Source organism: Strongylocentrotus purpuratus, unplaced genomic scaffold (assembly GCF_000002235.5).
Source record: "Strongylocentrotus purpuratus isolate Spur 01 unplaced genomic scaffold, Spur_5.0 spur5_contig_735, whole genome shotgun sequence".
NCBI lineage: Eukaryota > Metazoa > Echinodermata > Echinoidea > Camarodonta > Strongylocentrotidae > Strongylocentrotus > Strongylocentrotus purpuratus.
In genome coordinates, this window is record NW_022145431.1 from 2,139 (window position 1) to 20,411 (window position 18,273).

Below are 18,273 nucleotides of genomic sequence, written 5' to 3' on the forward strand. Positions count from 1 at the left end.
GCTTGTCATATACCTAGTTAGTATAAACTGTGATACATTCCTTGTGATAGTACATCACATAGAACCATTACTCACTGATTGAAGGAAGGACGCTTGTCATATACCTAGTTAGTATAAACTGTGATACATTCCTTGTGATAGTACATCACATAGAACCATTACTCACTGATTGAAGGAAGGACGCTTGTCATATACCTAGTTAGTATAAACTGTGATACATTCCTTGTGATAGTACATCACATAGAACCATTACTTACTGATTGAAGGAAGGACGCTTGGTACCCTAGGAATGGTGACAGCAGCAGTCTTTGGGCTTCCTGGAATGGAGCAAAGTCCTCCTCCTCCTCCTCATCAATCTTTGTGCCTTCTTGGTGGGGTTGTGTTGATGGTGGCTGATGAGAAGCAGGTTGTTGGGCAGCAGTGGGGTTGAGCTGGGGGATAGGTGCTTCTGGTAGGCTGCACAGAGCTGCAATAGATACCTCCTGGCCTCTCTGATGAATGGAAGCAAGCAATAGCAGGCATACATGTATGAGGAGGTTAGAGGATAATGGGTTCTAAAAGCACTGTACAAAGTTTATATAATATACGTCTTTAAACAGAGAGCAGGCAACTTTTCATCGAAGAATTACAGACAGCATCTCAGATTTTCTGTGATGTTTTAACTTTTTTTGGTGCATTTGTTTGTAGCAGGATGTAACGTCCTCTTGAGCCAAAGAAACAGCGATGCCTCTCATAGCAGTCAATATATCTATCATATAGCCTCACACTCAGTAAACAAAGTAGCTAAAACATTGTTATTTTCAAGTTCCAAGCAGTCTTGAAGCATTTCAGTAACTTCTTTAACAGATATGAATGTATTTCATATGTGTGCTTTATGTACATTTTCTGAACATTACTGTAAAAATACTAGTAAAATAAATGGTTTGAAGTAGTATGATTGCTCATATTTGTCATCTTTTTCAATTAAATTTTAGAATAAGCAATCAGCTTTAACACAGGAGTTTGGTGAGCCCCAACTTGTCTGTTCCAGTGAGGAACCCCTGTATTAAAGTTTGTAATATCTGAATTGCTCCATGTGAAATATTATGACTACAAACCTGAGCATGAGCAATAAGAGCCAATCCCATGTAAAGCTCTTGAGCCACCAGCTGACCAGGAAGTGCGTAGTTGACCATTGACCAGATATGACCAAGCAAAGGACGGTCCAGTCCAGAGAGAAGGAGTATAGGGTATAGAAGGTTGGTTTGTATGGCTCCATCATTGGTAGATGCCTCGAGGACTTGATGATAGACCATTGGCAATGAGGACTCATTCTGAAGCCTGCAAGACAAACATTGATAAAAGATTCTTCTTGACAGAGGATGCATTGTACGACTGGCTTCTATAAATTTAAAGAGATAGTCTACCCCGATATAAAGTTGATTTTAGCACTAACAAAATAATTAATTTATGTTTCCTCTTACATAAATTTCCATCTTACATATGCCCTAGATATAAATCATTGCACATATTTTTTACACAACCATATGAAAGTATCTATTCCTTCATCAATGGAGACAGGATGGCTCAGTGGTAGAGCAGAGGTCTCATGATCCAAGATATGCTTTCTTTGTTGTAAGGTAAAATAAATCATTAATAAAGATTTCACACTTTGATTCTTCTTCCTCAAGTTTAAACTCACCAGTTTGGAAGTTGACCAGGATTTTGATGTTGCTGGAATGCAGGCAATGTTACAGGCTGCCCAACATCACTTTGGCCCATTCCTCCTTGGACAGCGGTTATGGGATTCTGCTGCCCTCCTTGGGCTGCAGAGGGAAGGGTGAAGAGTGTGGTCAAGTCTTCACTCTCCCGCTGCCATAACCTAGACTTGTTACTTGGTGTGAAGGTACTAACCGACTTATGCTGGATGGTTGTATGATCCTTGACTTCATTTAGTGATGGTTTCTGGTTGAATCGTTTACGCTGTTTCTGGGATTCAGAGAGATCTGTAGACTGCTTCATCATGTTCTCTAAGGATGACCCTGGTAATATGAACGGTATTTCAGGTTTTTATCATGAAATGAAAGGAAACAGTTGGGATTGCATATCATGTCCATTCAAATAAAAGGATATAATCATGAATTAAACGAAAATTTTCAGAAAGGTCTGAAGGTACAATTATATCATTAGCATTTTTGTCCAACTTAAAACATGTAATATGAACTGAAACATATTTTTCACATTGCTAGTCATTAAAGTGTAACTCAGGTTTATATTTTCTCAATGTGAACATGTAATGAAGAGGTCATATAATTTATCCCATCAATCCTGTAAGTATAAGGCTGGAATGATATTAACCACATACCCATGGCCTTTGGATCAGCCTTTGGATCAGAGAATGGATTCTCTTCTACTTGTTTCTTATCATGGTCTTGCTTCTGTGTGTCTGAGTCACTCTGAGGGGCACTCTGAGGGGCACCAGGCCCTCCTCCGAGGAAGTCTCCAAAGCTATCATCATCACCTTCTGATGGTAGGGCTTGTGACCCAGGCTCCACTTTCAGTTCAGTTACAGGATGTACAACAGACTCTAAAATGTTCAAACCAGAAATACAGAAACGCTAAGAGACTGAAAACTCATTCGGATTATGATGTGATATCTGTCATTTCATGTGCTTCATTGAGCTTCAACAAATTTCTTATGTTACATTTTAGAAATTTTTAGTTATTTTTTAAATAGGTTTGTGATGCATAGCTTCATCTGAGCAGCAGCTAACCAATTTGATTGGTCTTTTTGAGAGGCTCCTTACAGAGACTGCGGGGTGTTGCTAGCTGTTAACAATTATCTTTTAATAATAATAATAATATTTTAAAGTCCACTCCAAATTTTATTAGGTTAAACCGAAAGGGACTTTTTTTTTGCCCAATTGATAATGAGCCCGGCAGCCACTGAGCAGCGCCAGATCAACGTTACTCTATCCCTTATTGTTGAACGCCAAACAAGGTAGCAGCAACTCCCGTCTTTTAACGTCTTTGGTATGACGCGGCCGGGGTTTGAACCCACGACCTCCCGGTTGTGAGGCGGACGCTCTACTGAGCCAACACACCGGTTTGATATCTGAACTGGCTATTGTAAGTAATTGCACAATATACAGTGTCTATATAATAATTGTATTGTTCCCAAACCTGAATTTGAAGGGGCATGGAGAAACTCCCCAAAGTCATCTTCTTTAGTTTGACCCCCGCTAGATGTCAATGGTGCAGCCTTCTGAAATCCACTGAATCCATCATCCATACTTTGAGAATGAATCACGGTGGGTGTAGCACCAGCTGGAGGATTCTGTGGTTGCCTAGCACCTAAAACCACACCCTGCATTCCAGGATGATGACCTTGTGGAATAAAAACCAACCGATTGCACAGGCATGCCTGGAATAACAAGAAGCCAACAAGAAATAAATCTATGCATTTACCAACACTTCTCTGGTGACACGTCCATATTGCCAACAGGGTATCGGCCATACTGCCAACAGGATATCGGCCATACTGCCAACAAGAAAATAAATCTATGCATTTACCAACACTTCTCGTGACACGTCCATACTGCCAACAGGGTATCGGCAATACTTACGAGATACATATAATGTCTTTACATGGAATGACAATTTGGATTTAAGCATTAGATACTATTGATAATCTTGTTCGTGAATATAAAAGACTTCTGAAATTATTATTGGCTACTTTTGCTGTTCAATTTTCATGTTCATGTACAGGTGTACAGTACATGCAAATATCATATAAAAAATATCAACTTTATTCATCCATGTATTTTCATTTTCACTGTGTGGAGGATGTCTGCAATTCCTCGAAATGGACACAATAAATCTTCTTGAAACTTGTACATTTACTTGGGCTTGGAAGGAACTGATCTAGTAACACTTTTGATGTCATCAGGTTATTGTGATGCCATCTGTATGTAATTTTGTCAATAAATTAGCATCAAGAAATTGAAACACATCTTTTAACAGAAAGTCTCTGCTACTCGTATTACGCATGATCAGAGACTATGTCATCATCTGCAATTTTGTGTCAATAAACATACTTGTGTTGTCTGTGCAAGACAGCACCTATGAATTTAAAAAGGCTCAAAATTTAACATTTTGAATTTGTTTCAAAACACTCAATTACCATGTTGATAATGTATTCCTGGTGCTTGGACCATGCTCGGATTCTGTTGAGTTGTGGTGTCATTAAGCTCTTAGATAAGAGGTCTCCCATGTCAAGGCTCTTGGATCCCATAGAAGACCTCCCACCAGAAGAGAACTCCTTCAACTTTCTCTTCTGTTCTTCTCGAAAACGATCCTTCCTCTCTTGCTCCTCTTTCTTTTTCTGTTCCTCCAACATCTTCTTTTGTTTTTCTGCATATTTCCTACCAAAAAAAAAAATACCATTAGGCTTGGGGATCCCTCTTCATCTTCAAACTCTCTCAAACACTCATTCTTTGCATGTTGCTGATAACATGAAACATCACAATCAAACTTCCAAGTAATACAGGTATTATGGTTAATATGACAATCTCTGCTAATCGTCTGTTCAATAGATTAAGCAGAGATTCTATTTCAATCATTCATTTTACTTACTAGAAATGTTCAGGATACTGTACATGTCGTATTTCAGCATGACAATAATTACATCATTTGATAAATGGAGCGAATAAAGAGCAAAATCTAGTAAATTAATGAGGCTAAAACTTCCTTTCTCTCTTCTCCTTCTTCTTCTGACTCCCATTCTTTACTTTCTCTTCCTATTTCTCCTTTTTTTCGCATCCATCATCCATATCATTTCATTGCTTTTGTCTGTATATTTTGCTTTTAATTATTATACTTCTACCTTATTATAAAAGACACTGTGTCAAAATTATTTTGAGGAACTTAAATTCTACAAGCTACACATGTACGTATATGCTCTTTATTAAGTTCTTTTTTTCATATGTAATTTCGAAATTATTTAGTATGCAATACAAATTATTTGCTCTGAACAAATACGATGTGTTAATTTTCTTTAGTTCTTCATTTACAGTAAAACACAGTTTCAATATTGTTACCAGATAGAATCATCCTCTATGATACAATTTTATTACCACGGTTTAGGTCAATGTTCTCAAATGGTACCCAGATCGTGAAAACAAGGCTAAAAAATCCAAAAATTTCATGGAATTGACCTTTTGACATACTAATCTATTCAGTTTGTCTCCCTATGATGTGGCATGTTACCACCAAGTTTTAAGTTCATGCCTCCAATGGTTATGAGATATCATGTAAACAGGGCTAAAACCTTAAATTTCAGAAATTGACCTCTATGACAATCAACTTTTGACCTATTTACCTCAAAATTGAATCAGATCGTTGTTTGAAGTTCATATTTCAAATGGTTTTTGAGATATCAGGCTAAAAAAAAGCAGGACAGACAGACAACCCAAAAGCATTATGCATCCAGCAACAACCCAGGCTTCCTTTTTTCATTTGAAATACCAGGTTCCCTGAATTACATGCACACTTACTTGAGTTGTTCTGGTGTCATATTCTGCTGAGTCTGGATATTCTGCTGACCAATGCCAGGTATGATCCCTGCTTGCTGACCAACTCCTCTAGTCATCATACCTGGCTGGATTACCCCTGCTTGACCAATGAATGGACCTTGCTGCATTACCATCTGACCATATCCAGGTGTTGGCTTTAAAGAAAAATACAATTCCTTTAATAGTAAATAATATGTTGACATCTCGTTCCACATCACAATCTATGAGGTGAAGTGACTGAACATGCAAAGGAAGTTTGAAACCCCCTTAGTCTTTATATTCTATTCATCAGTCAGCATTGACTTTGCTAATCTTTCTGAAATATCATATTCTGCTTTCCAAAGTCAACACAAATCACCACTGGATTTACAAGACAACTAGACTATGACTGAGTATTGAGTTAATGTAAATAAAAACAATGGTAATGCAATGGGTTCTAATTAACATGCAAAGGTGACAACTCTCCTCTACACAGGGCTTTATTTATTTATTTATTTATTTATTTCTGATCTTTTGACAGGGTAGCCCATTCACCAGCAAGTAGTGGTCTTCCATGGGGCCCTGAATGAACATATTTACATCGTTTATAACATTTATACAGAACAGTTACAAAAATAATACTCGTTTGCAAAATTAACATATATCATTAACCTAGTAAGCAGTAATGTCAATAGGAAAATATTAATTTCATGTAACATTCTACCAGAGGGATGAAATGTTTTCCACTGCAACATAGCCTGTGTCTATGAAACAGGGGAGGGGCACATAACACACAATGTAGGCTTCAGTCACCAATCTGGGTTGGATTCAAACCCACTATCTTAGGTTCGACAAGCAGTGCAGACGTACTACTGTATCAGGGTTTACCCATGTTCCCCTACACTTCCACAAAGAGTACATGTACAGTAATTGGGTTCTTAACCTCTTTACATGTAGGTGGTGATTCTCCTACACACAAGAACTCCATTTAACATCCTATCAGAGGGATAGAGTGTTTTGCTATTGTAACCAGCATGCATGTTTATTAACACACAATGCGGACTGCAGACATCCATCTAGGCTGACTTCGAACCCAAGATCATTAGTATGACAGGCAGATGATTTATCAGCTGAGCAAACCTTCCCTCTGCTCTTTTCCTTTTTTTTTTTAAACCGTGTGATTTGAAAAGTAGTTTTTACATCACAGATTGTTTTTGTTTTTTAATTATCTCTCACTTACGTAAATTCCTGCAACAGGCTGACTATGATACATGTGGGGAGCCATTCCCCCAGTCTGTCCCTGTGGTTGATGTTGCTGAGGTGGCTGTTGTTGGTGCATCATATGAAAGCTCTGCTGCTGTTGCTGCTGAGGTGTACCCATTGCGAACTGTCCCTGGATATTGGTCATTCCACCAGGTCCTGGTGGTACACGATAGTTCCCTGAAGGCTGGGAGCCATAGGGAGGTCTGATTATAAAGAACATACATAAAATGATGGATGTGCATGCCATATGTAAGTACATAGCACAGCATTGGTGCCTATTACTTATTAATTTATCAGTAATACAACATGCTTGGTCAGAAAAAAACAATTGAAATTGACTGAGTTTTAGACAAAAATTGTCAAACACAGACATAAAATCATAGAAAATGTAACTTTAAAATTTCAATCCAAGCATTTTGTTTAACATTGCCAAAAACTTAACAAGAAAATTAAAATACATACAGGTGTATAACAATTAACATGTGCAGAAAATACCAACAGAATGGCTGAGAGGTTTGATTCTAAGAAATACAAAGAGATTAGTAATAGTATTATACTTATTAGCATTGAGTGGTGAAGCCTGGGAGCAAGAGGGGATGGATGTATATGGGACGTTGAGGAGCTTGATAGGTTTTGTTATCTTGGGGATACAATCAACAGCGGTGGTGAATGCGAAATTACATTCACTTGGCAAGAAGATGCAGGTTGTGGGTTAATGATGTTTAATAACTTACAAGAGCGTCTAGTATAAAAAGGTGCACCCAAGGGAGTTTACTAAATTCAGTGAACTACGTGTGTGTGCAACTGTGCATAGTTTAGTACACTACAGCAATCACTATTATTATTAATATAAAGACAGCATCAAAGTGGCAATGCAAAATCAGGCATTTTCATGTACGTCGCATGCATTTGCATTTGCAGATGAACCAATAATGCTCAGAGGTCAGCGTTTTTGTAATGAAAAGCTACAGTCACAAGGATTTGTACAAACGATGTGAATCTCCCTGTTCGTAAGATTAAGAATTCCCAGAGTTTGTAAGAGATTCATAGATGGGGCAGTCTAGTTTGTTATGTCCTTCTTACTCACGGCGTTCATACAAACGCCGTTTAATTTTGATGGTTGTATGTGTAACTCATTAACTGACTGCATTCTCAAGTCTTTCTTAAGAAGATCTTACAAATGTTGTGTACCCTCCCTAGACTATCCCCAATCCTTACCCTAACCTTAAAATTTAAATCCGGCCCCAAATAATTTAAGTATGTAGTTCTAGAATCTACTTAGGCCAGCACTTGCATTGTGCAGCGGTTTGCCATTAAACCTTTGAAAAAGTGAATTACTAATATCAATGTCTTTCCGAAAAATACTCCAAAAATAACAAGAAAATTGACACGAAACAGGTAATAAACATAACAACCTTTAACTCATGATCTTTATTTAAACATTGATGAATATTTACTTCATTTTGGGTATGTTTTGGTGGGGTATCTCCACTACGGAGTTACGGGTCAAATTTTGGATAGTCTAGACTTCTGAACAAGCGCCCTGCTACCTAGATACTACTTACAGCTTTATTTTATTTGCAAACCTGTCCAGAAAGAAATAGATGAAAATGTGAAGAAAATTGAAAACTGTATAGCTGATGTAAGGAACTGGATGATTGAGAGTCGCTTAAAACTAAATGATGCAAAAACAGAATTCATTTTGCTTGGCAACAGTAGACAGCTCAGTAAAATTAAGGTTTCTCATGTTCAAGTTGGTTCTGTCCCTGTATCTCCTGTACATCAAGCTAGGAATCTTGGTGTAATATTTGATTCTGCCATGTCGCTCGAAACCCATATTTCAAATTGTGTTAAACTGGCCAATTGTAATCTACGTAATATCCGTGCAATTAGGCAATATCTCTCACCTCAATCCACCCAACAGTTAGTACATGCTTTTGTTACTTCGCACCTTGATAATTGCAATTCATTACTCTTTCGACTACCCGCCAACCAAATTAACCGATTGCAAAAAGTTCAGAATGCTGCTGCTCACCTTGTAACTAACACCAGAATATCATCACATATCACTCCTATCTTGAAATCTCTGCACTGGCTCCCTGTTCAACAGCGTGTGATATATAAAATTCTACTCTTAACCTAATGTGCACTAAATGATCTAGCTCCAGAATATATTTCATCCCTTCTATCACCCCACTCTGCAGGTCGTTCTGGTTTACGTTCATCACATAATATTAGACTTAAAGAAATACGTACCAAAAGAAATTGGGGGGATAGAGCATTTGCATCAGCAGCTCCTTCTTTGTGGAATAAGTTACCTTTCTCTATTCAGACGGCCAACACTCTCTCTACTTTCAAAACTGGGCTTAAAACTCACCTGATGCTCAATGCATATTGTTAAATTTCAATGTTCTTTTTATACAATGCATGCAAAACAAACAATCGCACTGTGCCACATTGTATGTACCTTGGCACCATGAAGTTGTATGATCTAATGCAAGTTAACATTTAATATTTCTTTAATCTTAAGTATGTTAAATATTAATTTAAATTATTTGTATGCGCCTTGAGCATCTCTAGAGATGGATATGTTGCGCTTTATAAATATTGTTATTATTATTTATTATTATTACCTAGGCCTAGATCTAACCCTAACCCTAACCCTAACAATTCGCAACTATTCTTGTTCCAGGCTTTTGGGCGCTAGTGTAGTTCTGTATCCTTTTTTTTTAGCAGTTTAATATCCATGCTTAGCAAAGGAATTTTAGCCCAATTCAATTGTTTACTAATTTTAATCATAATCATACATGTGTATATTGCATTTTCCATCTGAATTTGGATCACATCCGACATCGGGAAACCTCCATTTAATTTAGGGCTTCGATGTCAACGACGTCGCTCAGTACCGTCTCAACGCTATAGGCCCGCACCTCAAACTGAAGCTGTCAGTCCAAAATTATGCAAACTTCTTGCATTTTATGGTAATACGCGCATGCACGATACCATAACCCATACAAGAAGTTTGCATAATTTTGGACTGATAGTGATAGAGTAAAGGAGCCGGTAATAGGCCAGCTCCAGTTTTCGGCTGATTGGTTGGATGCAAGGTAAAATCACTCTAAAATACATCGCATAATAGCATAACACATATCCCACACATACCATACCATGCCAGTGTCACTGAAGAACCACATTTGCAATGAAAAATATATCCTAAAATATCACATTTTAGCGATGTAATCGGCGGTCCCGCTACCCGAATCTGAAAAATCGAGTATTTTACGCGTGTCTGTAAGAAATATGGGGACCATAAAATGAGCTTTATTTCAAGTATTTTTCAGATTTAGAGCCCGATTTTGTGCTAGTCGCAAGCTCAAAAGTATCTCATCGCATGTATTAAATCAATGCAGCCGCACACCGCAACGCACACACGATATCTCTGTCTAATTCAGATTCCAACTTCCAATCACCGCTGTGCCCGTCTTCGGCCAGGCGAGCACTCGGGAGCTCCGGCGTGGGATACCTGCTCCGCCCGCTTGTGCTGTACATCAGCGCGGAAACGCACGGCGCGCGCGAGCGCTTCCTATTGACTTTGTACATGAGGCCGTAAACTGAAACGCTCGGCCGATAACAGCTAGGCTCCAAAACAGTGAAAATTGAAATGAATATTGTCATGGCAATTCGTGATTTTTTTCTGGGATTCTTTTTTTGTTTAAATAATAATAATATTTGCTTCATGATTTGAACAAAAAATGATAATAAATAGGAAGTAAAGGGTCCTAAAAAAAAGGATTTTGTCTTAAGTGGCTGAAAACGGGCTCCTTTACTCTACAACTGTAGACTAGCTTCAGTTTGAGTTGCAAAGCTGTAGACTAGTAGAGACAGTACTGAGCGACGACGTCGACATCGAAGCCTTAAACGGAGGCTTCCCGATTTCGGATGTGATCCAAATTCAGGTGGAAAATGTGATATAGATCTAGTCTAGGTCTATGATTATGATTAAAATTAGATCTAGTGAAAAATTGGGCTAAATTTCCTTTGCCAAGAATGCATGAAACTGCTAAAAAAATGGATACGGAACTAGATCTACACTAGCGCCAGATTTTGTTTCTACTTTGGGCAGAATCCGGATAATTACCCTTAACTTCTGTGATATCATACAGGTGCAGATGACATTTAATTCTTGATCTTGCTAGTCAATCCAACGACACTACCGGTAAAGAGACAACATCATTCCCGATCCCGCGCCCGGTCCGGCCGGCGGCCCCGCCCCCGCCCGACGACCTAACATTTGTCTAGACTAGTCTACGTTTCTTTGCAAAAAGAGGCTTAGAGCGGTAAAATAGATCTTGAAAATTCAACATTACCTGTAAGACATAGTAAAATAACCGCTCCCTGGCCTAAGAAAATGAAGTATGGCCGATTTCCTGTACAGTTGGTAGTACAATACCGCTCAATCGTCAAAATTACGTTCCGGTTGAAAATGTACGTACCGTAGGTCTACCGTAAAGTACCCGTAAACAACACATATGGCGAGTAGTCGCAGTACAGTGTATACTGTGCTTATCCGTCTACATAAGGTTTTGGGACAGTTCGACCAATTTACAGCTCGACCATTCATAACCCGACCAACTACCCTGGACAACTTGACCAGGTTGCGTTACGTTATCAGGCGCGGTCGGGTCATGCATAGAGAAAAGTATTATTGGTGTCAGGTCAGAAAATTAGAGCCTGATTGAGGTAATGTCAGAGGTAAAAATGTAAGTGGTAAAATGACATAGATAGACAGATATTAGTTTGTCATTATCACAAAATAATTACTCAGCAGCTGTAAACGATGGTCAAGAACGAATTGCGAAGATTAGGAAAGGACGCAATCAATGAAGGATCTTAGGTGCCAAAAATGGGCAGGGTCCACATGGTACAGCCAACGGCGACGGTTTCCCTGCAGTGTCGATAGAATCAGGAAAATAATTTTAATTTCTGTACCAAAGAGCAGTAGCATACGCAGGATTTTTTCACGGGGGCCCGGGGGGTTAACATTTTTAAATCGGGCCGAAATTTTCGCAACGACTCAGCCAGCCGCTGAATAAGCGGGGAAGGGAGGGGGTATAAGAGGACATATTTTTGTTTTCTTCTCAGCAAAGCCGCTGAATAAGCGGGGGAGGGGGGGTAAGAGGACATTTTTTTTTTTGGAGTCCCAAAACTATTTCGCCACGACTCAGCCAGCCGCTGAATAAGCGGGGAGGGGGGGGGGGGGTTAAGAGGACATATTTTTTATTTTTTTGTTGGTCCTAAACATTTCGCAATGACTCAGCCAGCCGCTGAAAAGGCGGGGGGGAGGGGGGCAGGAGGACATATTTTCTTCTTTTTTGGGGTCCCAAAATTTGAAAATTTGACAGATCGAAATTTTGTTCCGTCCCGGGGGGGGGGGGGGGGGGGGGTAAGGTTACCTTTTTTAGGTCATCAAAAAACGACACAAAAATCCAAAGGGGAGGGGGGGGGGTTCTTCCAAAATACACACATAAACAAAACCAAAGTGGGGGGGGGGGGCGGGGGTTAACCCCCATAACTTCCCCCCCCCCCCCCCGCTCCCCCTGCGTATGCGCCTGCCAAACAGTATCATCATTTCAAGATTTTATTTCTTAAACTCAACTTGGACGTACGCTTTAGGCCGGGGTGTCGATACCGGGGGGGATGGGGGGATATACCCCCCCCCCCAATATTTGAGGTGGGGGGGTGGCCTGTACAATCATCCCCCCCCCCAATAATTCACCATCAACAAAAAAAAAAAAAAAGAGAAAAATAAATGATGAGAGCCCGATTAAAGTAGTTAATGGTTATTGCTCGCAAGATGACCATCAATATTCACATTTTGCTATCTCATTTTCATCATACATACATATATACTAAGTAAATGAGACAACCGTATATGAGACAAGAATAAATTGAATTCTCGCTCATACGGCTTCATCAGGAATTGATAAATTTATTCAATTTGTTCAATCAACAGCATCATAGAAATGCAGTGCGCCAAATGCAAAGACGCAGCGTTAAAAAGCAACGAGCTAAATGTTAAGCGCGTGAGCGAAAAAGTAGCAATCTGCAATACATATCAGACAATCCTGGACAGTGTAAACATAGATGAACTCTGTGACGAACTCGTGATGAGATAGGAGACAAGGAGAAAGCTTCCGCGCTTCGCGCGGGGGCGGGGAAACTGAATTCAGACAAGGATTAAGAGTCGAGAATGGTACATCGAATCGTCTTCTTTCTTTGATAATCTAATGAAACGTCAGAGCTTCCGCGCTTCGCACGGAGAATGGCTGAATTCAGACAAGGATTAAAGGTAATACAAAGTTTTGGTAAATTTTGAAAATTGGGTGGATAGTGACTCTTTACAATTTTGATATAATATTTGGATGCCCCTGTGGATGTATTATAAGCACTAGAAAGTTTAGCCCCTAAAACACTCCTACTTTCGAGAAAAATTGAATATAAAAATTTACCGGTGCTCCCGGTAAATTTTTATAAATTTCACATAGCACCTACGGCTGTTCAATGGTAGCTACGACCATGAAAATCTCACAATATGTAGTTGTGATACATAATTTTCAAACGGGAATAGCTAATCGGTCGATTTTAGTCAATAAACATTGTTTTATAGGTTGGTTGGTTGGTTCTTCGTTTAGATGGCGCTCTTCAATCTCAAAGATTATTTGCGCCAGTCAATTTCGTGTATAGCTTTGGCGTGGGCTTCGGAAATCAAGCCCACGAGCGACTTTCCTTGGTGAAATGAAATTAATAGTGATATGGTTTTATATAAAAAAATAAATAAAAAAAAAAAAAAAGCTGCAATATTAAAATTGCATAAAATGCACATAAAAGGCGAGATGGGAGTTAGTTGCAATTGTTCATGGAAAAACCGCAAATACTTCATTTTATATATTATTACAGGATCGACATAAGTTAAGGGGATCCCTGATAGCTTTAAAAGCTATCTAAAACGATTAGTATCGTATATGTAACCCAATAATTCACGAGTAAAAATTGGGTTAGACATCAATAATTGTTTCAGATTGGGGTTGTTCAATTTAATCCTTTCTTTTAAGAGACGTCTATCTTTGTCGTATTTTGTACAATAGAAAATAAAATGTTTAATTGTTTCATCTTCTTGACAAACTTCACAAAGACCAGTATCGTGTTGGTTAATTTGAAAAAGGTAATAATTTAAACTACAGTTACCTACTCTTAGTTGTTGTATCAAGCATTCTTCTCTGCGAGATAGGCCTTGTCTATGTATGGGCTTTGAAACGTCGCTATGCAAAGCATATAAAAATCTACCGTGTTCTGCATTGTCCCATTCTGCTTGCCATAATTTGTTATAATGGATCAAACGAGAGGCTGCCAATTCACTTCTTGTATTTGGTATAACTATGTCTATACACCTTTTCATGGCTCCTTTTTTGGCAGCCCGATCTACGATCTCATTGCCCCTAATATCGCAATGTGACGGAATCCATTCAAAAGCAACACAAACATCCTTAAACTGCAAAATATTAATTATGGATAAAATTTCATTTACAATAGCACATCTAATAAAGTATGAATCGATCATTTGTAAAGCTGACAAAGCGTCGCTAAAAATTACCACCGAAGAGGATTCAATAAATGTATTAATCCACTCTAGTGCCATTAGTATGGCCACTAGTTCTGCTCTCATAATACAGACATGGGATAATCTAAAAAATTCACCACATTATAATGAGACACATAAAACGCGGCTCCTGTCTTCCCATCCTCGAGTTTAGAACCATCTGTATATATATGTAAAAACCCATTCCATGAATTTCCAATGCTATCTAGAACAATCGATTTTATTTCAAATGGAGGCATTTCCTTTTTTTGCACTTTGCCATGGTGTTCGAAAGACACTTGTGGTCGTGCTAACCGCCATTCTGGGATTTTCGGCAATAAGTTGGTTTGCCCTTCCACCACTACTTCGTCTCTAAAGGATCGCAGTTTAAAAGGTCCTTCTCCTATCTTCCATTCTAAGTTATTTAAATCATAGTCATCACCCAATACTTCTTTTGTTGGGTGGTTTAAAGTACTAATAAGACAGTAAATAAACTCGAAAGTTATCATTTAACAACCTTCTACGATATCTCAGAGGCAGCTCCCCGGTCAAAACTTGTAAAGCCTGCAAGGACACATTGTGTATTGTGCCTGTAATAATCTTTAAGGCTCTGTATTGGATAGAGTCAAGTTTTTTTGTTAAAGATATACAAGCAGAATCATACATTTCACTCCCATAGTCCAAAATGGATAGGATAAGTCCTTTATAAATCATCATCAAAATCTCATACTTACTTCCCCAGGGGGTGCCGGAGACACAACGTAGCAAGTTTATTCTTTTCTTACATTTATCAATGATAGAATCTATATGGACAGACCAAGTTAAATTGGAGTCAAACCTCACACCAAGGAACTTATACTGCTCGCATATAGGTAGATTATGTCCTTTTATTTGTAGAAGAATATCTTTCTTTTGTTTGTTGGTAAAGACTAATACTGCAGATTTGGTAGGGGAAACGTTTAACTTCCACGTCCAACACCATATCTCAAGCTCATGCAGGGCCTCTTGTAATTTCCTGCGGGCCAGCTCTAAATCCTTATTTGAACACCAGATTGCAATGTCATCAGCATAGCAAGATAATTTAACATCACTTACATTTATCTTGAGATCATTTAACATTAAAGTAAATAATAAAGGACTTAATGAACTTCCTTGCGAGATTCCATTTTCTAACGTGTAGTGGCGAGACATATAGTTATTTATCCTCACATTAGAAATCCTACTCAATAGAAATGCTTTTATAAAAAGTAACATTTTTCCACCAATGCCTAAGATAGATAATTTTCTTAGTAGACCTGTTTTCCATAGCGAATCATATGCTTTTTCTAAATCAAGAAAGACCGCTACGGTATATTTTTTACTTTTCAAGGATATATGTATGTCCGTCTCCAATCTCACTAAGTGATCTTTGACATTCCTATATTTGCGGAAGCCAGATTGAATAGGATTTAATAGTCTGTTCTTTTCTAGAAACCACGTCAGGCGATTTTTTATCATTTTTTCCATAATTTTAGAGAATGTTGATATCAACGAAATCGGCCTATAAGAGGTCACTTGAGTCGGATCTTTTCCGGATTTCAAGATTGGTATTTGAATAACCTCATACCACTGATGTGGAAAAAGTGAGATTTTCCAAATGTCATTATACAAGTTTAATAAATACACGAGTGCCTTGTTCGGCAAATTCTTAATCATAATTAAATAAATATCATCCTTACCGGATGAGGAGTTTTTCATCTCCTTTAAAACATTCCCCATTTCACTCATGTTAAAGTCATCATTGATACAATCATCATCATTTGTTGAAGAATTATTGTACAAGATATTTTCGTTTTCATTTTTAGTTACGGAAAGTGATTCATCAACCGATTTAAAATAGGTTGCCATTGCATTTGCTTTTTCCTCAGATTCTTTCAAGATATTTCCGTCTACAAATAGATTGTGAAAGATGTGCTTGTTCATTGTACTGTCCCGCATTCTTTTAACCTGTTCCCAGACTTTCCCAATGTCTGTAAATCTATTCATTCTACGGCAGTACTCTAACCAATAATCATATTGAGCTCTCCTTAATTAATATCTTGACCTTGAGAGGGAGCTATACAACATAAACAGTTTATTATTTACAATTTTTTAACTTAAGACTCGATTTCAACTGCGACAACGGTCACTGAATATTGTAGGATCGCATTGGCTTCCAATAAGTTCATTTGCACCAAATTCAAGACCCCATACCAAAACTTTGTAATACCTTTAAGAGTCGAGAATGGTACAACGAGTCGTTTTCTTTCTTTAATAATCTAATGAAACGGCAAACGGGGAAACTGAATTCGGACAAGGATTTAGAGTCGAGAAAGGTACAACGATCGTCTTCTTTCTCTTATAATTAAATGAAACGTCAAAGCTTCCGCGCTTCGCGAGGGAGGGGGTGGTAAACTAAATTCAGACAAGAATTAAGAGTCGAGAATGATACATCGAATCGTCTTCTTTCTTTAATAATCTAATAAGACGTCAGAGCTTCCGCGCTACGCGCGGACAAGGGGACCTGAATTTAGACAAGGATTATGAGTCGAGAATGGTACAACGAATCGTCTTCTTTCTTTAATAATCTAATGAAACGTCAAAGCTTCCGCGCTTCGCGCGGGAGCAGGGAAACTGAATTCAGACAAGGATTTAGAGTCGAGAACGGTACAACGAATCGTCTACTTTCTTTAATAATCTAATGAAACGTCAGAGCTTCCGCGCTACGCGCGGAGGAAGGGGAACTTGATTCAAACAAAGATGAAGAGTCGAGAACGGTCCAACGAATCGTCTTCTTTCTCTAATAATTTAATGAAACGTCAAACTTCCGCGCTTCGCAAGGGAGGGGGGGAATTCCCCCTCGATCCCTGCACCCAACCCCCTAGGAAGCGCTCTTCGCGTGCTCACTACCGCCCCCTCCCTAAAATGAAATCCTGGCTACGCGCTTGGGGAGGGGGTGCAAACTGCCACACGCTTCTATCTCTTGGTTGATTTGATCCATTGCCGAAAATATTTTGGCACCTATCATCCCCCCCCCCCCCCCAACCACGGATACAAATCGACACCCTTGGCTTTAGGCCTCTTATCTTATCTTAGCATCTTATAATTGGGCGCTAAACTTCATAACGGGCCAAAAAAATTTGGGACTCGAAATTTACCTTTTTTTGCTCAAGGGGGGTTGGGGGTGGGGGTGTTGAGCTAAAAATCGGCGGGCGCGATTTTCATATTTCCGGGGGTAACTTGAAAATTAAAAATAGAAATAAGTGCTCACCAGGGATCAGTAATTATCGAGGAGGCCTATATATTGTCGATTGTCGATCGTCTTCAAAGCTCAATCGACGCACTACAATTAGCTCTTGAAAACTCAATATGATCCAGTTCTACATGTCATGTTTTTTTTTTTATAGAAATGATGTTTGTATGAATATGTTTTGGTACTTTCATAAGAAATCAGGGTGAAATAAGAGATTTTGTTTCTTAAAAATCATAAGCAACAAATTTGGTCGAGTGATCAGGGTGGCAATTGCACACCCTAGCTTTTATAGCATATTGAAATAGCTCGATCGATAACCCGACCAGGTTGAGTTGTCCAGGATAGTGGGTCGGGTTGTTCAGGGTCAGGATGTCTGTCGGTCGGGCTGTCCGGAGTCCGAACCCCCTGTAGTATAAACCTCAATCTGGTCGAATAGACCATTTCGTAGCTGGTCAAATGACCCCTCGTGGAGAAGTCCCACTTTGTGTATTTTAGAATAATCAATGCCAAAGTCATGTATGTGCTTCATGGTGAGGATATGTTATAATGTTTGTTTGTAATAACATGAACAT

General features: G+C 38.8%; 1 protein-coding gene across 1 annotated transcript; it reads right to left on the reverse strand.

Moving 5' to 3' along the window:
- Positions 1-257: 257 nt before the first annotated feature.
- On the reverse strand, positions 258-11,322 carry LOC115929897 (synergin gamma-like; the record flags this gene model as incomplete). Its single annotated transcript, XM_031000037.1, has 9 exons — positions 11,162-11,322; positions 6,772-6,997; positions 5,535-5,707; positions 4,163-4,403; positions 3,163-3,403; positions 2,345-2,566; positions 1,682-2,021; positions 1,098-1,320; positions 258-491 (listed from the first exon to the last, which is right to left on the reverse strand). Coding segments are annotated over exons 1-9 (1,911 nt in total), but the record flags the coding sequence as incomplete, so codon positions are not given.
- Positions 11,323-18,273: the final 6,951 nt, after the last annotated feature.